The sequence below is a fragment of the Eulemur rufifrons genome, chromosome 6 (assembly GCF_041146395.1).
Source record: "Eulemur rufifrons isolate Redbay chromosome 6, OSU_ERuf_1, whole genome shotgun sequence".
In the NCBI taxonomy this organism is placed as follows: Eukaryota; Metazoa; Chordata; class Mammalia; order Primates; family Lemuridae; genus Eulemur; species Eulemur rufifrons.
In genome coordinates, this window is record NC_090988.1 from 20,593,221 (window position 1) to 20,620,882 (window position 27,662).

General features: G+C 42.1%; 1 protein-coding gene across 1 annotated transcript; it reads right to left on the minus strand.

Moving 5' to 3' along the window:
• Window positions 1–11,758: 11,758 nt before the first annotated feature.
• Window positions 11,759–27,007, minus strand: NNMT (nicotinamide N-methyltransferase). Its single transcript, XM_069470885.1, has 3 exons — window positions 26,766–27,007; window positions 25,621–25,828; window positions 11,759–12,229 (listed from the first exon to the last, which is right to left on the minus strand). Exons 1-3 carry the CDS (start codon window positions 26,917–26,919, stop codon window positions 11,797–11,799), a joined length of 795 nt encoding a protein of 264 aa, XP_069326986.1. The 5' UTR covers window positions 26,920–27,007; the 3' UTR covers window positions 11,759–11,796.
• Between the last annotated feature and the right edge of the window lie 655 nt (window positions 27,008–27,662).

A 27,662-nucleotide genomic window follows, 5' to 3' on the forward strand; every position in this document is an offset into this window, starting at 1 on the left:
ATGGTGTGGGGTCATTACATGGATAAATTTCATCCACTTCATCCTTTTGGCCAGATCCAGTCTCGATGTACAGATGATCACAAGGCCTTGCAAGCATTAGGTGAGACCTGCAAGATACACATTGTGATCAAGGGAGACGGTGTTAAAGGCAAAAACGTCACCCTCAGTGTTGGGGCTGTGTTAAGACTGTCATTATCCTTAAACGCACACTTAGAATGTGGGAGGGAGTGGACGAATGGTTCTGTTCCTTGGAGAGGGTATTTATTAATAGAAATTCCGGGGTGGGCTCGGATCCCCAAGATGAGATCATTAGAGCAATGGCAGGCAGGCAGGCCGTGAGGGAGAAACTGCGTGGAAATGGTTCTTTATTCATCGTACGTGGGGGATTGAGAGGAATGCCCAGCGCTCCCTCTGGCAGAAACAGCATTTGTGCATAGGCAGTGGCCGTCCCTTCTCCAGAGACCGTGGCCTTTCTGTTCCTGGAAAGGTCTGACAACTTGCTCTGAAGTTTGGAAATTGCTCTCACTGGACACATTCCAGAGCTTCCTTCCAGCCGCAGACATTCTAAGTCGGCTCCCTTAATCTCTTGCGACCATTTGAAGGACTCAAATGAGGACTGTGAGCAGCTCAGGATGTGAATGGCGACAGTGGTTTTTTGAGAACCGAGTGCAGTTATGTTCTAAATCAAAATATCTAGGCCACAAATAGGGCTTTTTTATTCTCAGTTCCCTCAGAGGAGGAAAGAACTCCTCTCTGGCCAGAGGAGTTATGGATGTCCCTGTGCCCGAGGTGATATTTCCTTTTATGCTCATTCATTCCCTGAGCACACAGCCCTTTCCTCAAGGTTAAGCAGCCTGGGCACACTGCCAGCCAGATGACGGTAGAAAACTCTATGGTTCGAGCTTTGGCCTGGTCCAAATACCCCAGAGAAGGTGGGAAACCGGCACCAAGCTGTCTTCCCTACCGGGGATTCTCTCACGCTACACATGGTCTTCTAGATCCTTATTTTTCCCGGCATAAGTAGGTCCCTGAAAGGCCCTCACACCACAGATCCAGGTCTCGGTCCCCTCTGGGCCTCAAACTTTGTTGTCTTGGTGCCAGCCTTGTCACTCAGCTGCTGGGGAGGCTCTGCCAGTCCCCTGCAGTGCCCATGCCACTGCCTTCAGGCATTTAGGTCCAATTTGGACGATTCACTTGTGACAGCTAAGTACATACCTTCCTTGTATCACCCATAAACAAAAAATCCTTCCTTGCACACAATAGCTTTGACCACTCGCCTTTGCAAACGGATGAATGAATGCAATCTTTTAGGGGACCATGCAGAAGAGCTCTTGCCATCAACGCCACATCCTCCTAGAAGCCCCTCCTTCTTCCTCTCTCTCCAGTTGGACCAATTGCAACTCTCAGAGGTTGATCCATTCATCCGCTGAAGGTCTTGTATTTCCTTTCTAGACATTTCTCCAAAAGGGCTTAAATTCACAGCAATTAAACACGTGGGGTTCTGAGTTAGCCTATGTGAAAATCCTGCTACCACTACTAACTACATTACTATAGGCAAATATTAGCATCACTGCTAACCTTGGTTTCCCGATCTGTAAAGTGAGAATTGTAATCATACATAACTCTGAGAATTCTTGTGAGCACTGAATGAGAAAATACATACAGCAAATTGCAGAGCAAGATCTCCAGGTTCGTTCCTTGGTGGCATTATTTCTTACTGTACGCTGACTCCTCAAGGACCTCACACTGTAGTCACTAGATTCTAGTGGAAGAAAAGACTCATAAATTGCTAACTTCAATTCAGAGTAATAAATGCTATAATAGAAATAGATTTTCATTACTCATGGATCCTGGATTTGAGGGTTCGCCTACTTACTAAAATTTGTAACCCTCAAATCAATATTTGCATCACTTTTGTGGTCACTCATGGACATGCACAGAAACCACAAAAAAATTGAGTTGCTCAACACGCTTATTCTTAGCTGAGGTTGAACAAGGCTCTGCTCTGCCTTCCTGTCTTGGCTCTCACACTGTAGACAGGGTCCCTTTCATTGTCTATTTAACGCCACGTTTCTCATGTTTTTATGCTTTTGGTTGGTCATTTCACTGTTTAAAATGGTCCCAAAGGATAGTGCTGAAGTGCTGTCTTCTGTTCCTAATTGCAGGAAGGCTGTGATGTGCCTTACGGGAAAATATGAGTGTTCGATAAGCTTTGTTTGGGCATGACTCACAGTGCTGGTGGCCATGAGTTTGATGCTCATGAATCAACAATGTACAGTAAATAAGGTATTTTAGAACAGAAACACACATAAAACAAGGTTACGCACTGATCAGTTGATGAAAATATTGTGGCCAGAGGCTCACAGGAAATTAACCCTGCATTTTTCCTAGGAGCAGTGGTTCCATAGTCACTAATTCAGTGTGGCGGTGACTTTATAGAATGCAACAACCACAAAAAACAAGAATGCAGAAAGAACGCAGAGAAGGCTCTATCGGCTCCGCCAGGGGCAGGAGCTTCTCAGCAGAGGGATTGTGCGCGGACTCTGTAAGGGAAGAGTGGGAGCTTCCTGCTGGATGCCGGGAGGTGGGGCAACATGTGCAAAGCCGAAAGTCTGGAGGCACATTCCTGAACTGCTGAGATAGACGTCCCAAAGCAACCCATCATTCTCCCATTTACCAAATGGTTACTGAATTCATTCTCAGCGTTGGGCATGTAGGAGCAAGAGCTGAGAGTCAGGGGCAGAGGTAGGTAGACACAGGAGCCACTGAGAAAAGCGCTGATGTCACGCTAAGGGATCTGGACTTGATTCCCTGTGCCATGGAGAGTTATCAAAGGCTTTTAGGCAGGTGTATGGAGAGATCCAATGTGGCCAGAGAGCGAAAGGCTTAGGGAAAACTAAACATTTTCTTTCAGTTACCCAGTAGAATAAACAACCCAAAGAAGCTGCGGGTTCCTTCCCTGGAAATATAAAAAAAACAGTGAAGTCTCTGTGTTTCTTTCTTGAGGCCAAGTTTTGTTACTTCCTTCCTTACCACCTTCAGGGCCTCTCAGTGTGCTTAGAATTTAGTACAAACACCATCAGCCTTTCTGACTCAGCCTCAGTTTCTCTCCTTAGTCCATCTCTAGCCACTTCCTCACTCAAACCCTGCAGACCAGCCACATGGAACTCCTTCCAGTTCTTCAGATGAGCCACGCTCTCTCTTGTCTCCAGGTCTTTGCTGGGTTTCACCTGGAATATGGTTCTGCCTCCCCCAACCCTTTACCTGCAACACACGCCCTGCAAACTCTGTTCGTTCTCTAGGTCTCAGCTTAGCGGTCACTTTTTCAGGGAAATCATACCCACACACCTTTCTATAGGACAGTTTTCACACTGAATTAGTTGCTTTGCTTCGTTCAGTCCCACTCATGAGGGTTCCACTTTCATGACCCAATCACCTCCTAACTGTCCTACCTTCTAATACCACCATGTTGGGGGCTAGGTTTTAACACGTGAGCTTTGGAGGGACCAAACACTTCCTAGCACCTGCCAATAGACCATAAGCTCGGACAGGGCAGGGACCACGTATGTCTGATTTACCGCTGGTATCCCTAGTACCTAGTACCTAGGGCACTTAGTAGGTGCTTGTGAGCCCAAAGGAAGGGGAAAGAACAAGTTCACCTCTGCAGACCTGGGCATTTAGCTCACCCAGCCTATGAATTGGTGGGGGTTTCCATTATGTTAAAGGTTCAATGTTCCATTCTCCACTGTGGGGACTGTACTGTCCCCCTGGTCCAGGTTTCCTTGATCCATGTGCTCTTCCAGTGATTATGAAGTTACTAAGGGTGCTGAGTTTCTAAGGGTCCAGCCAGCAGGACCCTCAGTGAACTGTTAAACAATTGATTCTTCTCAAATGCACTAAGCGTATTTAAATGTCTACAAATAGTTGCATCTTCCAAAAAGACGCTCATTATTAAAAATAATTAATCCTTTTTTACTTTTAAAAAAAAATTATTTATTTTTTATTTTTTAAAAAATTTAGGGCTTCAAAAGAGAAAGGCAGCTAATTCTCTTTAGTTCATGGCTTATACTTACTGCCTGGGAGCAAGAAACTAAAAAATACCTTGCATTGGTGGGGAGAGGCTCTGCTTCTTTGCCTCACAGTGGGTGTTGTTGGAGTTCTTTCTACTCACCCTTCGAGGTCCAGCTCCCAACCCGCCCCACTATGGGAGATCATTCACCTTGATTTCTAGAGATAAAAGGGAAGAGGAAAACTTAACATTTCAGATTGTCTCAGAGAGCATCAATGCCTTATTTCAGTGGCTGGTCTGGTAGGTTCAGAAACATAATTTGTCATTGCATCCATGGCTGGTCTGGTCACTGATTAACATTAGTCAGACTCATAAGAGACTGAGTCATGGCCAGAAAGCAGGCTCTTTGCACTTGTTTTGAGAAGTATTTATTTCCAGAATTTGGAATGTTGGTTGTGATCCAAGGCATTCCTATCTTTATATCCCAGAAGGTCAAAGGACATTAGATGCTCTTGAGGTCTGTTTTATTCTAGCCTATACCCTGATGAAGCAGAGAGAACGAACGTAGGTTATTATTCCCACTTTTAAAAGAGACTGATGTTTTACCCAAATGTCACAATTTTCTGGGACTCAGCACTGTTATTTATAAATTTAGGAGGTTGGAGCATGTCAGAGTTAAGTTTAATTATCATGATCCTAATAATCAGAAATCTAAATGGATGTATTAATATCCCATAAGAACTTGTATTGAGAACAGTAGTAACTTAAGTCAGTAAAGCCTTAACCTGCTAATGTGAGGAGTTCGCATGGAACCAAGCGAATATGCAGACTTCAATCACGGCGGTTTTCCCGCTGTCACTGTCTTTGCTAGGGTCCCCTAGACACAGAATCCCAGACAGGTTTGGAACAGGTCATTTATCGAGGGAGTGCTCGTAAGGGAAAACCGGTTAGGAAGGAGGGAGGAAGCCAAGCGAAGACATGGTCTCAGGTAAAATCTAATCCTGGTCTGATCCATGAGCGGGGAGGTGCAGGAGCACAAACCTCGTTGACAAGTGTTCCCATTGTAGCAGGAGGACACGCCTTTTGAATCTCCCTATCAGTCATGGGCTGTGGGCTGCTTCTGGTGGTGAGGGAGGGGACAGTGGCCTGTGACTTCCCCGATGAGGTGGCTCCTCTTAGCTAAGAGCAATTCTCCCGAGAAGAGGACAGCTGTGAGCCCTGAGCAGCCAGCTCAGAGCAGCCAGGGCCGGCTGTGCTGACCCGGAGAAGGGGGTCTGGGTGTGGCACTGCAGCACCCACTAGTGTCACCAGTCTTGTGTACCGTCCCTCTCACCTTGGGCATCTTTGTAGAAGCTCTTCTCTCTATCTGGAACTTGTTTTCCTCCTTTTGTCTCTGATAAATCTTAATTCACCTTAGATATCACTTCCTCCAGAAAGGCTTTGCCAACCTTTCAAGACTAGCCTAGACTCTCCCAGGTTTTCCCAGCTACACTGCATCACATATTAAAGCTGCCCACCTGCTTATCTTGCCCACCTTGACTGTGAGCTCCAGGAGCCCAGGGATGATGTCTGCCTTATGTCCCTCTCTATCTAACACCTAGAGCCATTCCTGGCACTCGATAAATGCTTTTAGTATACAGGATTCATAATGCTCTTCTAAACTGGAAAAAAAGTCAAGTTATAATCACTAATTGAGTAGAGGCAGGAAGGTGAGAGTGAGACATACACTATGCCCCCATTATCGTGGACTGCCGGAGAGTTTTCAGGGAAAAGTTGTGCTTCTGCTGAACAATAGCTGGTTTGTTTTGCATTTATGAGCACAGCAAACTTTGTCACTGATATTAATATTTCTTCTCTTTGGTTTGGATGCTAGGAAGCTCATAGCCTGAGTCCCTGATTAGGTAAAAGGGTGACTTTTCTAATTTTAAATATAGACACCAAAGTTCCTTTTAGGGAAGACACCTTGAAGGCTTGAGGGAAGTGAGGCCACAGGGGTGTGGTCTAGACTTGAAGAGGTAAGTGCAGTGAGTGTAGGAATTTGAGAGGGGAGGTAAGCAGACAAAGAGGAAGGGTCTGGGGACGAGACAAGGGGAGGGCAGAGGGCAGAGCAGCATGTCGAGGGGTCCTTGAAGAAGGTGAACCACTGAGATGTTCCCCATGAGATTAAGAGCAAAGATGCCAAGTATTTTAAATTGCTGTGGTCCTAAGCATGAACCCCTTCCATCGTCTTGGAGCTTCAGTAGAGTCTGCTGCTCGTATATATTAGGGCCACGGGAGTTTCAGAAAGTGAAGGGAGCAGGATGGGTCTGGTTAGAGGTTATGTGGTCGTGACCATGGATCAGCACATGCTCGCAGTGAGATGATCCACAAACTGGAACGCAGAGCAGGTGGGAGCTCCAACCCAGGGGTCACCAGGAGAAATACAAGCCCCTGTCCCCTGCCCCCAATTCCCTGAAAGATGAGAGGAATTATGGGGCTGTGTGAAGGATGTGAACTTGAGCCAAGTTTGCTTGAATCTTAAAGGATGGGATTAATGCAGGTGGGACTTGTGTTAGAACTCTATTTTAGCAAATATTGTTCTCTAATTTATAAATCATAAAACACTGGACCTCATAGATACCTAATTCAGCTTCTCATTTTACAGCAGAGACCAACCACAAAAAGGCAAAATTCCGTGTTCCCATCACAGTCTCAATTTCTTCGCCTGTGAGATAGGAGGCTTTGACTTTTAATTTTGCAAATCTTAATTCACCAGCAAGATTACAGATTCTGCAAGGGCAAGGGTCACATTAAACAACTGGGCTTTCTATAACATTTAACAAATATTAGAGGGTGATGAGAAGGGGGCAGAAACCGACCCTGGAGAGGTAAAGGGGCAATAAACTGACAGCTTACACTCCTCCTTCTAGAAACCTCTTCAGCTTCCTGTGGCACATAGAGTGCTTACATCTGTGCTATTAAGGAGAATGCCAGTCACTGGGGTGGAAGGCTTCAAAGAGAGTTGTTCTTGCTATTATTGATCTTTCTAAAGAGCAACCTAACTGCTGTTTACAGTTCTTTAACTCGTCTCCTGTTTAAACATTTAAAAACTTTTCTCTGAAAGGAAGAGAGACAATAAGCTACCAGGAAAGAAATTATTCCCTGGTTTTCAACACTGAAGTCAGAGCAAAAGCAATATTGACTCATAATTATTTGTTCAGAGTTTGAAATTCAAGTCCAAGCCTTCCCCTGAATTCATCAGACACTATTAAAGGAAAAATTAAAGTTTTTAACATAGTAGTTTGGCCAGCAACTACAGCCATAGAAAGACTTCATCATGTTTTAAATATTAAAAACCTGGGGTTTGAAAAAGCACAAAAACTTCTTTCCCTTCTTGTAATAAACAGGAAATAGAAGGTGATGGTGAGTTAACTGCATAATCTAATATTTAACATTTCTCATGCTAATCTGGCCAAGAACCTCTATACAATTTATGAAAATCTGCATTTTGTGTATAAACTCAAAAGGGAAAATTTTTAATGTATGCATCTATAAAAATACTTATACATATTTTTTGTTAAAGAAAAATATGCTGAATTCTCCTTCCCCTTTCCCTAGCAGCTTCATAAGTAAAGCGTACAAAGGGAAATACTTTGGAAAGGCTTCTTGTTTTGGAAGGTTTGACTCAATTTAAATTCGTTGTATAGTTGGGCAAATTCAGGAATGGAGGGCTTCAAGAAAAGCCACATACGCCCTCTACTGGCCATCTGAGGGCCAAGGGCAGCATCTCTATTCGGTGTAAAACCGTGGCCGGCAAGGATAGACTCAGGAAGCTTAAATCACTGCTTCCAAGGGAAGATATGAAACAGGAGGCTTCAGCGATTCCACTCACAGCGACGTTTTTCATTGCCGTAATCTTCCTTAAACATCTCATCCTAGTTGAGAATTCTTTTGAGCAAAGCTGATCTATACATGAGAAGGGACAGCCGTAAGAAAGGCCTGGTTTGTCTTATTTTGGTAGGCTGTGTCAGAAAAGGCAAAAGGTCCTGACTGGCTGACTTGAGAACCAAAACATCTAGCAGTTATGCTCAGGCTCTGTAAGAGCACATTACTTCCTGGTCTCACAGAGATATGAGTCCCTTGAGGCCAGAGGTTGTGTCATCTTCCATGTCGGACCCTCAGCTCCCGGACCCACTCCCTAGCACGTGACAGGGATGCGATAAATACCTTTTGAATGAATGAACAGCTATGAAGAAGGCTCTGGATTCAAGGTGCCTGTGGTGCTGATTTAGATAAGGCCATACTTACTCTCAGTTCATTAAGGAAATCTTAACGCAACAACACGGGGCTTAATGGCTGTCCTAGAAAGGGTTAATAATGTCAAAGGTATCTAATATCTGTCACTGAACAGGTTACAAAGTACCTTTAGAGGTATCTCATTTGATCTCAATATAGTCCCGAGAGACGATTATTACCTCTGCTTTCCAGAGGGCCTGAACATGAGAAAGCTGCCATGGCGCTGTCACGGCAATCACGTGATCAAGCTAAGCTTCACACGTGTTCTGTCCCTCAGACCTGAGCGTGTGCCAGCTCCTCCTATCCTCCATAAGGTTTACTGGTCACCTCACTTTCTCCAAGATGGCGGGGGCTAAAATTAGAGGGGGCAGTTACAGCTTTAAAGCTCAGCCGAGGAAGTCATATCATGGATGTCTCCTTTTATTACTCTTGACAGCCAGATGATAGGAATTACGACAGCTGGACTGCGTGACACCAAATGGGTTAACAACCTTTTTAATCGCTTTCTTTTCCCCCAGGATAGTACACACAGACTTGCAGCTTCCTGCATCATAAAAGTTTGCTCGGGGTGAGGCGGTTGAACATTTCCCTCGAAAGTGGACCCAAAAAAAAAAAAACCTGAGCTGGCTCAGCAGTCAAAGAGATTTACAAGTTAGGACCAGAGTGACCCTAGTCCGTGTTTGCTCATGACTCGGTTGGTCTGTTTGATTTCAGGGAAAGCAAACAAAAAACCAGATGCCAAATGTTTGCTTAGGTCCTGGCTTCACACAGAGAGTAAACCTGTGAGGAGTCGGAGAGCAGGAGGAGGGGTCATTCCTAGTTTTTGCACATGCTGTTCCCCAGATTGCTCTTTTCTTCCTGGTTGCCAAACACACCCCTGTTCAGCCTGTAAGACCCAGAGCAAATGCCACCTTTCTTGCCATCCTCCCCCTTAGCACCCTGTGCTGCTCATCCCAGAGCCCTTATCTCACTGTGTTTTAACTGTTTGCATGTCAATTTCCCCCAGTGACTTAGAGTTCCTTAAGAACAAGGCTGTGCCTTTCATCTCTGGAAGAATCATTCTGGCTATCAAAGAGGACTCCCAGAAGCCCAGAGTACAGTCCAGTGGCTTTCAAACTTTTTCTAATCACAACCTACAGGAATAAATACATGTTATATCACGATCTGGGAATAAATATACATGTGTGCAGATGGATAGATACATAGATGTTTGTAAAACTGAAACAAAACTTCACAAAATTATACTACTTGAAGTGTTATTCTCTGGGATTTTGTTTTCTAGTTTATACTCTATTATTTTTAAAAATGTTTGTTGTGGTGTACCAAATTGATTTTATGAAACACTAATGAGTAGCAACTTGCAGTGTGAAAAATATTGTGTAGGTGACAGTTCATTTGCTGCCCCTCCCCCTTTGTTTTGATATTCTGTTTGTACCTATGGAATACCTCCAACTGGGGGAGGAAGAAGGAGTTTTGACTGGGGGATGCAGCAGGAAAGAGAGTGACAGAGCATGAATGGAGCTCGGAGGAAACAATATTCTGCCTATTTTCTGTCCATCCCCTTGGACTGGATTGGAGCTCCCGTTAGGAGGACTAAGTGTTAGACACTAACCAGACTGCTCAGAAGAAAATTTATACAGATGGTCCTTGACTTACAATGGGGTCACGTCCCATAAACCCATCATAAGTTGAAAATATTATGAGTTGTTTGACTTATAATAGATAAACACATAAATTGAATGCATCTAATCTACTGAACGTCATAGCTTAACCTAGCCACCTTAAAAGTGTTTAGAATGCTTATGTAAATAAAAGATCAAAATTCAAAATACAGTTTTTACTGCATGTATATCACTTTCACACCATTGTAAAGTCGAAAAATGTAAGTCAAGTGTAAATTGGGGATCATCAGTAAAACTTTGGGCACAAACAGGGCTACTTCAGGGCCTAGATCAGGGGTCTGCAAACCACAACCCCTAGGCCAAATCCACTCACCCACCTGTTTCTGTAAATAAATAAAGTCTTAATGGGATCACAAACACGTATGTTTGTGTTTACAGTGTCTGTGGCTGCTTCTGAGACAACTGCAGGGTTCTGTAGTTGCAATCAGGACTGTATGACCACAAAGCCAAAAATATTTACTATCTGGCCCTGGGCAGGAAAAGTTTGCCAATTCCTGGTATGGATGGAAAGTGTTCTTACCTCTTGGGGAGGAAACCAGCATGGCTCTGAGGCATCCAAAGCAGAACCCTGGGCACGGGCAGCATCTTTCTCAAAACAGGCCGTGTTGTTCCCTCCCCAGCATCCCCAGGCTGGGCACGTGGACCAGCAGCACCACAGCTTGAGCAGGAGAGGCTGGGCAGGGTGGGTTCTGGGTGGGGACTGCTACTGCAGGTGCACTGTTGCCCTCGGAAGTACCTGGGAGCATTTGGGCTGTTACTGTGACATAATACAAGGATGAGGACTCATGAGCAGCTGACACTGGGGTTTCATTTGCATTCTCAGTGTCTGGTGCATGAAAGACACATGGTGGGTGCTAAATAAATGTTTGCTGGATGTTTCTTAAATCAGAAGGGAACTGGTGGCATGTGGTAAAGAAACTGAGTTATATCACAGCCCCTCTTGAAGGCAATGCCAGGAAAGGGCCTGGGTGCCTGAGCCCAGAGCAGCAACTGGGCTCTGCTACTTGGAGATTGAGACATCTTTTCTCAGCTGCTTTGGCAACCAATGCCAAAGGTGATGAGTATGATAATATTGATTATAGCTAACAGTGACTGAATGCTTATCAAGTACCAAGCATTATCCTAGGTCCCATATAGGGAGCAAATCATTCTAATTCTCTTACTAAGAAGTTCTATTTTAATCTCATTTTACAGATGAGGAAACTGAGGCACACTTATATAACTTGCCTAAGGAGAAATGGCTAATACATGGCAGAGTGAGAATTTGAAAATGGAATGATGTTTGCAGCTTAATAAAAAATTGGATTGCTGGGTGAACAGAAGTGCTGGACAGCTGTTTCCTGACCTCTGAGGCCAGAGTGGAGCCAGCAGAGAAAGGCTATGGCCAGGGCAGCCCAGTCACCAGCGAAGACTGGGGTGTGGTAGCCTCCTCCAGGGAGAAGGCAAGAGTTGAAGAGCAGGAGAAGCTTGTTTCCAGGAGAGGAGGAGGCAGAAGGTCCCCTGGGAAACTAAGAGTGAATAACTACAGACACCCTCTGTAGGCAGGTGTGGGTTTGAGCCCCCGTAACTGGACTTTAGGGAAGTGAGGTGTGCTTCTGTAAACACAGGCGGTGAAGACTGGTCCCCTAGCACCAGCACATGGGTGGAGCACCGAACAGGCGGTCACCGAATTGTTCCTAGACTGACCGACCACTCCAGCCCCGTCCTAGACGCACTTCCTGGCCCCGGCCGCTTAACCTTGACTCAGCACAATGACCCGTGGCATTCAGAACCAAGGACTGAAGAACATCGGGCAGGTCAAAGGAATTGCTTTAATTGAGATCACAGGTGTCATGTAGATCTGCTCAGCTTCCGCCCCACCAGGAAGAAAAGTCCTTCGTTATTGGCCATGGTGGAAGAGTAATTTTGAGAGATCACCTCGAACTGCTCGATCGCGTAGCCGGCCTCTCTCACCGCGGCCTCCACCGCCTCGCGGTCCACGGAGAGGCTGGAGAACCTCTGCTCGCCAATCATGTAGTGGCTGGACTTCAGCACGTCCGCCACCACCAGGAAGCCTCCCGGCTTGAGCAGGCTGCTGAGGTTGCGGAGGGCGGTGCGGTAGCTGGGGAGGTCGGGGCAGGCGGCGTCCAGGCACAGCGTGCTGAGCAGGCAGTCGGCCGCCGGTAGGGACACGGCACCCAGCGGCTGGCTCTGGGTCACGTCGCACTTCAGCACCTGCGTCACCGTCTGCCTCAACTTCTCTTCCTTCTCTGGCCCCTTGACTCTGAAAAACACAAGTCCACAAACGTTTGCTACCCCAGGCCCCAGATCCCTTGGGTTGAGGCTCACAATGGCAGCGTTGCCCCAAATGTGCATCCTTGGGGTCACCTCTACTGAGAAAACAGAGGAGGAAGAAATGAGGGCCCTTTGTGGCATTTGACTGTGGCCCTATTTTGCTGAGCTGGGTTAAAGTGCTTTGTAAAGTGAGTCATAGCATAGAAATGATAATAATAATATTAATACCTTCCTGCCTGCTGCTACCCTGGACTGCCCTGCATGGAATTACCCTTCCTCCATTGCTTCGTATAGTACCTGGCTCGCTTATTATGGTTTATTTGTTATTATTATTACTGTCCTCATCTGCTCTGTCAGACTGTAAGGTTGTGGCCATCTGACCCATACGTAGCAGGTAATAATGGGTTTGAGATGCGGAGACATTACCTTTGTATCAATAGTAGTTGCTGATCAGTAGAGGCGTGAGGCCCCCATGGACGTTTTTAGAAACTGTTGGTCACTACCCCACAGCTGTGGACAGGGCCCTCCTGGAGAGAAGAAAACCACAGGTTTCCATTCTCACGCTCCAAAAGGTATTGCAGAAAGAGAATATGTGTTCTGACAGAGATCATTTTCTTGGTAGCCTTGCCGGGAACAGGAATCTTGTCCTTTTCTGCCACATCAATGGCATTTCTTGAGAGAAAATCAGCTAATGAGAGGAGAAGAGGTGGCACAGGCGCTGGGATACAGTGGCTTCGATACTATTTGAATTTGTTAGGGGAGGAATGAAGAGCAAACTACAAGTGATCAAAATGAAATAGACACATAAAGCACACAAGAGAAACTGGAGAGGGGCAGACAAAGGAGAAAGAAGTTGGGAAAAATCTGAAAGGTGAGAGAAAGGGAAGAAATCTAGAGTGTGCAAAGGGTCAGGCCCCGGGCCACAGAGCCCTAATAACAGAAGTGACTGCTGGGTACCGCACCCTTAGGGGAAGTTAATCAGCAAAGCCCTGGGGAGCAGATCCGGTCTCACACTCAGCCGCCAGGAGAAGACGGCCGCTTGGGCAATAAGGCTTGACGGCGATGGCAGAGGATGGCCCAGCCTCAGAGCAAGTAAGAGAGAGACTTACACTGGGACCATTTCTGGTCATGAGGAAAACGCCATGGTTTAAATAAAACTTGCAGATTTACCTCCAGGTCAAATGATGTGAGACAGTAGAAATTAGCTGTGGGCATCTAATTTAAATATTGAGTTAAAATCTTAAACCTGGTGCATATGATCAGTTATTTGCAAACATCGTTTATGTTTGCTATCATTTTCCATTTAAGAAGCTTAGCAATAACCATATGCTCAACATCACTGGCCATCAGAGAAATGCAAATCAAAACCATGAGCTACCACTTCACATCCACCAGGATGGCTAGAATAAAAAAGACAGATAATAACAAATGTTGGCAAGAATGCACAGAAACTGGAGCCTACGTACCCTGCTGGTGAGAATGTAAAATAGTCCAGCTAATTTGGAAAATAGTCTGGCAGTTCCTCAAAAGGTTAAGCATAGAGTGACCACATGACCCAGGAATGCCACCGAGGTATATACTCAAGAGAAATGAAAAACATATATCCACACAAAAACCTGTATATGAATGTTCATAAATAGCCAAAAGGTGAAAATAATCCAAATATCCATCAACTTATGAATAGGTAAATAAAATGTGGTATATACATACAATGGAATATTATTCTGCAACAAAATAAATGATGTTCTGACGCACGCTACAACATGGGTGAACCCTGAAGACATTATACTAAATGAAAAAAGCAGAACCAAAAGGCCACGTGTTGTATGATTCCATTTATAGGAAATGTCCAGAAAAGGCAAACTATAGAGACTGAAAGCAGACCAGTGATTGCCAGGGGCTGAGGAATTTGAGGGGGAAATCAGAGTTACTGCTAATGAGTATAGAGTTTCTTTTGGGAATTGTTAAAATGTTCTAAAATTGTGGTGAAAGTTGCATAACTCTGTGAGCATACTAAAAACCATTGAATTGCACACTTTAAATGGGTGCATTAATTGTATGGTATGTGAGTTATATCTCAATAAGCTGTTATATTAAAAAGAGAGAGAGAGAGAGAGAAGCTTAGTAGGGTATTGTTTTCAGGGAATTCCTACCAACCACTAAACTGCTATCTAGATAGAGAATAAAAATTGTCCTTGAATCAGGCACAGTGGCTCACTCCTGGAATCCTAGCACTTTGGGAGGCTAAGGCAAGAGGATCACTTGAGGGCAGAAGTTTGAGACCAGCCTGCATAACATAGCAAGACCCTGTCTCTACAAAAAATAGAAAAATTAGCCAGGCATGGTGGCATGTCCCTGCAGTCCCAGCTACTGGGGAGGCTGAGGCAGGAGGATCACTTCAGCCCAGAAGCTCAGCCCACTGAGCTTGCAGTGAGCTGTGATGATGCTACTGCACTCTAGCCTAAGCAACAGAGTGAGACCCTGTCTCAAAAAAAAATTTGTCCTGATTTGTCTTGGACGTTTCTGGTTTTAGCATTGAAAATCCCATATCCTGGATGCCCCTTGCGGTCCAGGGCAAGCTGGGACAGTTAGTCATTCTAAAGGCAGGGAAACTAGTTACAAAGCTGCCACTCACCCTTGATAGAACATGAATAATTTGATAGAACATTTTAAGAATAAAAGTAATAATTCAACACGTTGGAAGTCTGTGAGAAACATGGATTTGAAAAAGTAAATTAATCTAGAATGGAAAATTTTAAATAACTTACCTGCACATATGGATAACTTAATCGTATACCAAAAGCTAAAATAGTGACAACGTAGTGTTCTTTGGGATGCGTTTAAAAATGATCAGAGGATCATTGGCAACATTTTGGAAATACGTATTTGGTTACGTCAGAAGCAGAATGGACCTCTGTTCCCTCTTCTGTATTAAGCTATTTTAAAGACACAAGTTACCACAGAACTAGTACTTGCCAGACAGATGATGATGGAAATTGCTCCCAAACTGTGAGACACACTGTGAAGTCTGGAAAGCTCACAGAGAATGTGACAATTTGAGAGGGAAATTTGTTAGAACACCCACTGTCGTAGATACCTGCTTGTCCTTGGACACACAGCAAACGCTGGGGACTCGGTTGCCAGGGCAGCTACGCAAAGGCTGCTCCTCAGGGCCCCTCTGGGGCTGCAGATGCACCGGGGAGATGGGCTCACAGGAGGCCTCGGCCATTACCACTCAGCCTCACGTTTAGCTCAAGGGGTAGGCAATAAAAGCACACCAGAAAAGTGCTATGCTGTTTTACGGAGAGCGAACAGCAGTGTGGCCATTTCTCTAGTTCTAAAGATCTGCTCTTTCAAATGAATCAATATGCAAAAAAACGCAGCAATTTCCTCTGTAAATATGCTGTCTATAAAAGCCTGAGGGACGTGGGGAGCGAGGAATGAAAGAGTAAGAGGAGGGCTGCTGGGAAGAAGGCTCTGTGAGAAAGCCTTCCCGCATTCCAGGTAATTAGCCTGGGATTGAGAGGAAGCTCCTCCTGCCCTGCCTGGGCAAGGCAGGTGGTGGCTCAGAAGCTCCCGGACAAGCTTTTTCCAGTTGCACTCACCTCCCCCCAGGCCCCATCCCCAGAGGTTCCTGCAGGCCCTCCTGAAAGAGAACCATCAAAACATGTCAAGGAAATCAAGGCTAAATAAGCTTGGATGTCATTGTAAGAATTGTTAAGAGCAAGGAATCATCATTGGTAAACCTCTGTTGTAGACCACACCTGAATCAGGTGATAGACCTCCTAGGAGGGAGAGTCTGAAAAGCAAAATGCATGCATTCATTCATTTTACAAATATGGTGTGAACCTCTATTATGTGACAGGAAGTGTGCTGGACACTGGGGACACAGGATGAACAAATGAGAAACAGATCCTATCCTCATGGAGATTACGGTCTTGCCTGGAATCCCCTCGTGGAGAGGAGAAAGCCAGTGTGCCTGGAGTGTGAGGCAAACAGGTCAGCAGGTGCTGGACGAGGCAGGGCTTTGTGGTCCATGTTAGGAATTTTGCTTTTTATCCTGGAAGCCATTGGAAGTCATTAAGGAATGATAAGAAAGGGAGTGACATGATCCAATTGACATTTTGAGATGATCACTTGGGCCGCAGAGTGGAAAAGAACTGAGTCGGTGAGGGAGGCCAGTTAGGAAAGAGGAGGGTAGCTTGGACCAGGTGATGGTAAGCACTGGAAGAAAGACACTGGTTAGCGAGGAATTCAGGAATTAAAATGGGCAGAACTTGGTGCTAGGTCAGACATGGAACATGACAGAGAGGGAGATGACGAGATTGACTTCTAGAGTCCTGGCTTGTCCAATTAATTATATGATGGTGCCATTCAAAGAGCTATGAGTACCAGAAATGAAGGCGATCTGGAGTAGATCACAGTTGTCTTTTGGACACAGTGAGTTTGACATGCACTGAGATATATGAGTAGAAATATTTACAAGTTGAAGGAAATGGCTAGTTGAAGGGTTTCTAAACCTGTCCTGTTAATTTTCCCCAAGAGGTAATGCAGTGAGCACACCTATTTAAGAGAGAGGCATCCTTATAAAAGGCAGAAACTTCCTGGGCATCACTGAAACCATCATCATGATCATCAAGAGCTTGAATTTGAGAAAGAATATCAATACCCTTTTGCAAACCGTGAAAATCCAGAGACACTTTGAGGAACAGAGGTGGTTCATTAGTTTGTGGAACACATTTGGCACAACTGTGTCTATTTTCAGACAACATACGAACATCTTTTTAAATAGATATGGAGATCTTAGTACAGAGAGCATTTACTTCAGAGAACTGCCACCTCGACAGGTACTCAAGCTTTCTTCTCTTAGGTATGTTGAGGTTAAGTAAAGGAGCTGCTCTCTACAGAGGTGACCAGGAGGGGCTCCAGTCTCTCCAGGTCTCACCTGGCTGCCCAGAGGGCTGAGAAGAACAGCTGGAACAGCACGTCTGTAACTCATTCCCACCCACCTATGTGCCCCAGCACACCTGGTGGGAAGCCCCGCTCTAGACACCGGTGCTTCTCCAACTGTAATGTGCACACAACCACCAACAGATCTTGTCAAAGTGCAGATTCTGATTCTGTGGGAAGCCAAGGGGGCCCAAGAGTCTGCATTTCTTTTCTTTTCTTCTTCTTCTTCTTTTTTTTTTTTTTGAGACAGAGTCTCACTCTGTTGCCCGGGCTAGAGTGCCGTGGCGTCAGCCTAGCTCACAGCAACCTCAAACTCCTGAGTTCAGGTGATCCTCCTGTCTCAGCCTCCCCAAGTGCTAGGATTACAGGCGTGAGCCACTGCGCCCGCCAAGAGTCTGCATTTCTAAAAGGCCCCGCATGACGTCAAAGCTGCTAGTCTGGGGGCCACAAGTCTAAGCCATATGTTCCACGTTCCAGGGGCTGGAAGTTAATTAATGCTTTTTCTACGATTTCTTAAGGAAAAAGCTCATTTTCCTCTGTTCACATTAGAAGCTTGAGTAGTTATATCTTAGCGTTTGACTTTCTGACTTAATAAATGAACAGCATGAGGCAAGAATTTGGTACCGATGCCTTACAACGTTTCGGATAGTTCTAAAAATGAGTGGTATTTAAATGCATGAGTCACACTGTAAAGGCAGAAGAACAGGAGAGAGCTCACAATATCTTTGGCAGCCATCAGCATGAGAAAGAGCTTCAGATAAAGAAAAAAATCATCTTGGGGAAAATAGGTTGTAGGTTGATGGAGTTACTTGAAGATGCAAGAAAGATGTAAGTTGAATGGGGATCACTATCGTTCTTAAAATAGTTAAAGCCATAGGATCTAGCGCAAGGATAAGGGTAAGAATGCAGAAATTTACTGCCAAAAATACAGCTCCTTATTCTAACAGAGCAATTGAGAAGGGCCAGTGTCTCAAGAGCCAATTGTTCCAAGCTGACAATTCAGGCATGAGATAAGTAATGCTTTTAGTATCCTGGTAGATTGTAAGGGTTTATTTCTGAATGAGATGGAAAGGCCTGTGACGGCTAGGGAAATTGAGAACAACGCTTTGAAAGCCTTCTTGACATATGATCTGGACTTTAGTAAGGTATGGTGTCTAACAATGACTGAGGACTTGGGTTTTTTTAATAAACTTTCCCTGAAATTCTACAAATCCTGGAAACTTTCTTACTTATTTAATAATTTTGGATATCATCCATATCCTCATACCTGCAGTTTGTTTTCTAGTTAATATCAATTTCATTCTGTGGAATCACATAGTCAACAGAAAAAATAAAAGTATCAAATTACTTTTATTTCTAAGAATATATCTTTACTTTGAAGGCTACAGCTAGCATAAAATCCTAAGTAAGGGGTTTAAGGATTAAAATGGCATATGAAAATAGCCTCTGTCAACTTCTTACTAAATGCCAAAAAAAGACTCAATATTTAAGCAATATTAAACAATTTTAGGATATTGTTACTGTGTAAGGGCAACAAAAATACATTCTGATATATACACGGAGTTAGAAAATATGTCACTAGGTGTTCTTCTTGAAAAAATTATTTGGGCCGGGCACAGTGGCTCACGCCTGTAATCCTAGCACTCTGGGAGGCTGAGGGGGGAGGATCACTGGAGGTCAGGAGTTCGAGACCAGCCTGAGCAAGAGCGAGACCCTGTCTCTACTAAAAATAGAAAGAAATGATCTGGACAGCTAAAAATATATATAAAAAAAATTAGCTGGGCATGGTGGCACATACGTGTAGTCCCAGCTACTCGGGAGGCTGAGGCAGAAGGATTGCTTAAACCTAGGACTTTGAGGTTGCTGTGAGCTAGGCTGACGCCACGGCACTCTAGCCCAGGCAGCAAAGTGAGACTCTGTCTCAAAAAATAAATAAATAAATAAATAAATAAAATAAAAATTATTTGAAGACCTATTCAGTTGAGAGATGAATCAAAATTAAAAACTCAGTAACAAGAAAAGTTGTATAAACTGAGCATAAAATATGTCCAAGTAATTGTAAATATGATTACAAAACAAAAGCAAATGTCCAAACTGATCCTGAAAGAAAATATAAAAATAATATTTTCAATTACAATGTTTGAATTTAACAATTTCATATTGTAATAACAAAAACAGGATGAGAGATGCCAGAAGGACTTTGGGTATTGAAAGTTGCTAAATTCTTCAAATTATCAGAAAGAAAAAAAAAATTCACTGATTCTTATCTGACTTGGTGAGTTAAGAGAATTTGTCTCCAGCAGGCCTGCCTTATAAGTAATATTAAAAGAAGGTCTTTGGGTGAAGAAAAATCATGCCAGACATAAGCTTAGATCTGCAGAAAGGAATAAAGAATACTAGAAAAGAAAGATATGTGGGTAAATAAAAAAAAAAGATTTTATATATATAAATAATACTAACCAGTTTGGGCTCCTAAAATAGAATGCCATAGACTGGGTAGCTTAAAAACAATAGACTTGTACTTCTCACAGTTCCGGAGGCTGGAAGTCTGAGATCAGGATGCCAGCATGGTCAGGCTCTGGTGAGGACACTCTTCTGGGTTGCAGAGAGCTGACTTTTCATTGTGTCTTCACATGGCAGAAGGAGAGCTAGAGAGGTCTCTGGGGTCCCTTTTATAGGAGCCCTAATCCCATCTGTGAGGGCTTTACCCTCATGATGTAATTAGCTCCTAAAGTCCCCACCTCCTAATAATACCATCACATTGGGGGTTAGGATTTCAGCATAGGAATTTGGAGGGGACACAAATATTCAGTCCAAATTCCTCATGTTGAATATATATTGTTATATATATTGCTTAAAACACTACTGATTTGTGTGAATATACTTAACGTTTCTGAGCTGCACACTTAAAAATAGTTAATAGGGTAAATTTTTTATCATAATTAAAAATAAAATGATAAAAAATAAAAATAAATAAAAACACTACTGACTGTTAAACGCAAAATAATAAAATGCCTTGTAGTGTTATACTATACATAGGAATAAGATATATGACAACAAGATCATAAGGGGCAGAAGAGTGGGTTAAGGAAATTACACTATTGTAACATCTTACATTGTTCCTGAGGTGATAGATATGTTAAGGATGCTTACTGCAATTTCTAGAAAAATCACACAAAACACGGAAGAGATTAATAGAGGAGATAAAAAGAAATACTAAAAATATGTACACTTATACTAAATGGAATACTAAAAGTTACTCCATTCACCAAGAGGAAGCAGGAAGACACAGATGAACAACAATAAGATAGAACAAATAGAAAACATACCAAGATGATAGATTTAAACTCAACCATATCATATCAGTAATTACGTTAAATGTAAATGGACTAAACAGTTTAGTTAAAAAGTAGAAATTGTCAGTCTGTATTAAAAAGCAATACCTACTATGTACTATTTGCAAAAAAATAATAAAGTATAAAAACATAGGCAGTAGGAAAACAAAAGAGTGGGAAAACATATATAGATACATCATGTATATTAGTTATCTATTGCTGCAGAAATTGCAAACATTTATCTCACAGTTTCTGTGGGTCAGAAATCTGGGTACAGATTAGCTGTGCTTCTGGTGCAGTCTCTCAGGAAGTTGCACACAGAGCATTGGTCAAGTATTCAGACTCATCTGAAGGCTCAACTGGGGAGAAATTTGCGTCCAAGCTCACTCCTCAGGACAAGTGTGTGAGAGTAGAGAGAATACCCAGTAAAAAGCTATAGTTTTTTTTTTTTAATCAATTTATTTTTTCCAGCAGTATTAGGTTCACTGCAAAGTTGAGCAGAAGGCCTATATTGGCACATTATTATCACCCAAAGTCCATAGTTTACATTAAGATTCACTCTTGGTATTGTACATTATATGGGTTTGGACAAATGCATATTGGCATGTGTCCATCATTATAGTGTCATACAGAGTAGTCCCTCCCACTGTCCTGAAAATCCTCTGTGCCCCACCTATGCCTCCTTTCCTCCTCCAAACCTCTGGCAACCACTGATCTTTTTACTTCCTCCATAGTTTTGCCTTTTCCAGAATATCATATTGTTGGAATCATATAGTATGGAGAATTTTCAGATTGGCTTATCACTTAGTCATATGAATTTAAGTTTCCTTCACATTTTTTCATGGCTTGATAGCCCATCTGGGTTTTTTTTTTTTTAAAGCACTGAATAATAGTCCATTGTCTGGATGTACCACAGTTCGTTTATTCATTTGCCTACTGAAAGATAGCTTGGATGCTTCCAATTTGGGGCAATTATGAACAAGGCTGTTATATATCTGCATACAGCTTTTCATGTGGACATAAATTTTCAATGTTTGGGGGTAAATACCACAGACTGCAATTGCTGGATTGAATGGTAAGAGTGTGTTGAGTTTTTTAAGGAACAAACTGCCTTCCCTTCAGCAATGAGTGAGAGTTCCTGTTGCTCCATATCCTCTCCAGCATTTGGTGTTGTCTGTGTTCTGGATTCTGACCATTCTAATAGGTGCATAGTGGTGCTGTAGTCTTTTTAAACTTAATCTGAGAATAGATGTTCCATCACTATGCTGCATTCTACCAAATTAGTCAGAATTAACTAAATCCAACGAATATCCTAGGGGAGGGGATTACACCAGGGTGAGACAAAGATTATTGGGAGCCATTTGAGAGGCTGACTACCACACTGCGCACACACCAGGCATAGGAAGGCTGATGTGGCTATATGAACATCTGAAAAAGCAGACTTCAAGACAAAGTGTATCACTAGAGACAAAGGGAGATATTTCATAATGATAAAATGGTCAATTCATCAAGAAGACATAACAGTCCTAAAGGTATATAACAGAGCTAATAACAAGCTTCAAAGTGCATAAAGCAAACGTTGACAGAACTATAGGAAGCAAGGGATAAATCAGCAATCATAGTTTGAGATGTTAACACTTCTCTCTCAGTAATTGATAGACTAAGGAAACAATCAGTAAGGATGTAGAAAATTTGAGCAATACTATCAATCTACCTGATTTAATTGATATTTATAGAAACTACATCTACAATTGGACAATGTACATTCTTTTCAATGTAGAAATCACACATAATATTCAGCAAGATAGAATACATGCTAGGCCACAAAATAAATCTCTGACTACAACAAAATTTAACTAGAAACCAATAGCAATAAGATACCTAAAAAAAAATCCCAAAATTTTTGGAAACTAACACAATTCTAAATAATTTATGGTCAAAACAGAAATTACCAAAAAAATGAGAAAATATGCTGAATTGGATAATAAAAATATAACATGCAAAAAAATCACAGTACTGAAGGAAATTTGCAGTTCTAAATGCCTACATTAGAAGAAAGAAATATGTGAAATCAATGATCTAAGTTTCCATGTTAAGAAGCTAGAGAAAGAATTAAAAATAAGAAATTTTAGAAAGCTAGAAAACAATTAAAAAGAAATTAGAAAAAGAATTAAAATTAAAATACATGGAAGAAAGAAAATTTAAAAAATAACAGAAACCAAGAAAGGAGAAAATGGACAGAAAATAAAGAAAAATCAACAAAGCCAAAAGTTGATTTTTTGAAAAGATTAACAAAATTGCTCAATCTCTAGCAAAGTTGATCAAGATTTAAAAAAAGAAGACAAATTACTAATATCAAGAATGAAAGAGAGGAGATCACTACAGATCCTACAGCCATAAAAGGGTATTAAAAGGATTTGTAAAAAATCTTCATGCCAATAAAGTTGAAAACCAGGATGAAAGGGAAAAACTCCTTGAAAAATACTACTTATAAAAACAGACAAAAAAAGAAACAGAAAATCCAAGTAGCCACTAAAGAAATGCTATTCTAATTAAAAATACCTTTCCAAACATGAAAAAAAATCCTCAAGTCCAGATGAATTCTATCAATCATTTTAGATGGAAATAACACTACTAATACACAAATGCTTTCAGAAAATAGAGGGGGAGAAATCACACTCAACTTATCTAATGACTCTGGCACCGTGCTGTTATCAAAATCTGCCAAGCACACTATAAGAAAAGAAAAATATAGTTCAATATCCCTCATGAATATAGTTGTAAAAATCCTAAACAAAATATTAGCAAATCACATCTAGCAATACATAGAAAGAATATTTCATGACCAAGGGGTTATGCCAGTTTGGTTCAACATTGAAAATTATCCAATATAATTCACACTTTCAGAATAAAGGAGAAAAATCATATGACCACCTCAATAAATGCAAAAAAATTCGACAAAATTCAACATTTGATTAAAAACTTCGAAGAGGTTAGGAATACAAAGGATAAATTTCTTTTGTTTGTTTTTTTTTGGGGGGGGGCAGTCTCACTCTGTCACCCAGGCTATAGTGCAGTGATGGAATCATAGCTCACTGCAACCTCAAACTCCTGGGCTCAAGCAATCCTCCTGCCTCAGCCTCCTGAGTAGCTGGGACTGCAGGCACACGCTACCATGCCCGGCTAATTTTTTCTATTTGTAGTAGAGACAGGTGTCGCTGTTGCTCAGGCTGGTCTCAAACTTCTGACCTTAAGTGATCTTCCTACCTTGGCAGCCCAGAATGATAGGATTACAGGTGCAAGCCACTGAACCCGCCCCAAAATTTGTTTTTATTTGCAGATGATATAATAGTGTACATAGAAAACTCTATGCAATCTACAAAAAAGCACTACTAAAATTAATTTGTGAAGTCAGCAAAGTCATGGTACACAAGGCCAATAAATAAAAATCAATCATATTTTAATATGCTACCAAATGTAATAAAAATGAAATTAATAAAATGAAATAAAAATGAAATTTTAAAAATACAATTAACAATGGCATTAAAATCATGAAACACTTAGGAAAAATTTTACCAAAACATATGCAAAATATGAGAACTATAAAACATTGGTGAGCGAAATTAAAGAAGTGCTAAATAAACGAAGAGATAAACCACGTTCATGGACTGGAGAGCTAACATGTCCATTCTCCTAAATTGATCTGCAAACTCAAAGAAATCCCATTTTAAGTATCAGCAGGCCTTTTTTTTTTTTTTTTTGAGAAAGTGACAAGCTTGTTCTGAAGTTTATATCAAAATATACTGGCACTACAATTGCCAAAAATAGTCCTAAAAAATCCAAGTTGGAAGACATACACTACCTGATTTCAAGACTTACTATGCCTGATAATAGGTATAAAAGATCAATGTAAACCCAGTGGAAATTAAGCAACTCCAGATGATAGCAAAAATGTTAACTGTGAAAAAATAAAGAAATAAAACCTCTAGTTTATTCATACTGCTATTCTATAAAGAATTGTGCCACCAGTGAGTCACCTTGATAACTTACATTGACAATCCATGTTACTACCAATAAGACAGTGTATCAACAATATGTAAGAAAATAAATATAAAGTTAGACTATTCCTAATAACCTCAAGAGGAAGAAATATGCCAGCAGTACCAGTAGACCATTAAAAGAAAACTAAAGGTTAAAGAAATAGAAGCAGACATTAGAGTTAGTTTCAGAAGAGAAACTGACTTTTAGAAATAAACAAAACTTAGCAAATTGATGGGCATCAATTACAAGTGCAATTACAGAGAAATGAATGGACCATTACTTCCACAGGAGAGTGCAAGAGGCATCTTATTTAGGAAGATGTTAAATCCTCATGATTTTATATTGATCCCTGGGATTCAGGAATGGTACTTCAATTTTCCTGTTGTTCAAGTTTAGGAACATGGGCGGCGTCCTTGACATTTCCCTCTCCTCACACCCCATAACCAATCATAACCAGCTATTATTCATTCTAGCTCAAAAATCAATCTTAAAACCATCTACTTCTCTCCATCGCCATAGTCCAAGTCACCATCATCTCTCACCTGGACCTGAATTGTCTCCTTTCTGCATCTCTTGTTCTGCTGTAAACCCCTGTAATCCATTTGCCACACAGCAGCCAGGGAGGTCTTGTCAATGTATACTGGGTCTGATCACCCTCCTGGTTATACCTCTAATGTCTTCTCATTACACTTGAAGTATGAGATCTTTAACTTGGCCTAAAAAGTCCTAAATGATCTGGCACTCACTTGCCTTTCCTGATGTGAGTTCTAGGAGAGAAAGGCCCTCCTCTGGTTTGTCCACTGTTTCATCCCAGTGGCTAATACCATGGTGCATCGTAGGTGCTCAATAGAGGTTTGTTGAATGAATGAATGCTGGTTAATCATGACCCAAAAAGTGTTAGCACTCATTTTTTGAGGGAGATCGTCTTGCTAGGAAATCAGAGCCATCTCCCAACAAATGATGAGATATGTTAACTTTAGAAATATATACTTTTACTGTCAGCTGTCACTCAGGTGCCCTCAGAAGGCCAAGAAGCAGACACCAGTTTCTCTACCTGTTCCCTTCGAGATCACACACGTAGGTCACCACTGGGGACCAGTCGAAAGCCTCTGGCTCCTTCTTCAGCCACTTCCTCAGCTCCTGCAGGTTCTGGTCCGTGTAGTCAGAGACGATGATCTCCTTGAAGGACTCACACGCAGACAGGAGCTGATAGATGGTGGGGCCAGAGCCGATGTCAATCAGGAGGTCTCCCTTCACACCATCTGGGTAGGAGGAGGCAATGAGGAAGGGGCATCAGGCATCACAGGGGGATGGACAGAGCTCAGTTTACATTCTCTTCACTGGGATTGTGCTGGAGCTCCCCAAAGACAGACCACCGCTCTACTTAAAACTCTTCCCTCAAAATCTTTTTTTGAAACATCTTTAAAAAGAAACCCTGGAATTTATATCACAGTGATACAAGAAGTGTGTATCAAAGAAAACACAAATACCAAAAATACTAAAAAAGCCTCACTTGAATTAAATAAAGCCCCTCAGTTTGAAAAAACACTGAACATGCATGAAACGAAAAGTCGAAGAGAAAAAAAACATGTTTTCATTTTCCATTCCCCAATCCAGGGTAGAGGCATGTTGTTGGGCTATTTTCAGGTCTAGGAGAAAGAAAAACAGATTTACATCTGCTGTATAGACCAGTGATCCAGAAAGGCTGTTACACAGAGAATGTAAAAACTATTAAGGAATACTTTCAGGGAAAGTTAATTTTTTAAAATAAATTAGTTTATATGATATCTTTCTCCAAAAAGCACCCAGTTCTTCATATATTGGGAGGTCTTTATCTCATGCATATTCAAAACATTCCCTTGAGTTGGGATCTGAATAATACTGTACTAGAATCTCCATTTCTTAAGCGGTCCATTGAGGTTAAAAGGCTCTCTGAAGTCACCTAGTGAATCAATGTAGACTCAAGGACAGCACTTAGGTCCTCTGGTTTCCCTTTTACATAACCAAATGAGATAATGGCTATAAAAGCATTTTGTGAACTGTGAAATAGCTAAACCAGCATTAGTTTTTATCCTAGTTAAGTAATTGGTGCCAAAAGGACTGGCAAGTAACCTTGACTACACACAAACCCGGTCATGCCCTGCGACCCTCTCTAAATGGCTTATATTTAAGAGGGGAGACACACAGACAGACACTTACCTAGGCAGAATATCTTGAAAAGATTTTTCAAAAGATGCCTGAGAATCTGGTTTTCTGCAGAGTGTTTGGACCCAAAGCTGTAATATTTTTCTAGGTAATCTCGAGGATTAAAATGGCTTAGATAAGTGTCCTTGGAGGTGAAGCCAGATTCCATTGTGTCTCCCTTCTGTGCCACTGCCTCCCACCCTCCTTCCCTCTCTTCCCACCCTGCAGAAGTGGTCTGCCCAAGTTTCAGGCTAGCAATCCTCTTACCATAAGTTCATCCCTCCCCTTATAACAGATGTTTGGTTAAACACTAACTGAGAGAAATAGACCACAAATATTTTGGCTCTTCTGGGAAGTGATGAAATTCCTGGCGAAGGGAGCCTAGGAGAAAGGGGTGGGTAATAGCGGGAGTTGCCATGAACCGTATGCAATGCTCAGCCAAGGGGTGATGGTCAGATGCCAGGACTGTAGACAGGAGGAATCACCTGGGCTCATCAGGAAAATTATTTAACTCATAGAAGAAGCCCTCAGCTCAGAGAGATACATCATCTCCCAACAGCACCATCATTCTTTTCATTCTTGCAATGATTCTCCCAGGAAAGAAAGTCACATTTAAGCAAATAAAATAAAGAAAAGAAAAGAAGGGAAAGATGAGGACAGGAAATGAGTTCAGGGCTAAGGAATGTTGGTTAAAGAAAGAATCTCAGGTGAAGTCTGAAAGAGTAATTTAAAAAACATGGACGAGGCTTTCTGTAAAGTCTAGTCCAGCCAACAATCCTGAAACCCTCTGCTCAAGCTTTGACAGCTCTTCTATCCTGCCCTATGCCTCTGCAGCTTCACCCAGCTCTGCCATTGCTCAGCACCTGGCAAGTGCCTCCTCCCCAAGAATTACTAACTAAGTAAGAAGTGGTT

Excerpts from the sequence above, each read along its gene's own strand:
- NNMT (XM_069470885.1), bottom strand. The coding sequence starts at position 26,919 with ATGGAATCTGGCTTCACCTCCAAGGACACTTATCTAAGCCATTTTAAT. Across the intron at positions 25,829-26,765 it reads TTTCAAGATATTCTGCCTAG|ATGGTGTGAAGGGAGACCTC; the intron begins GTAAGTGTCTGT and ends CCTCCTACCCAG. Across the intron at positions 12,230-25,620 it reads TGTGATCTCGAAGGGAACAG|AGTCAAGGGGCCAGAGAAGG; the intron begins GTAGAGAAACTG and ends TGTGTTTTTCAG.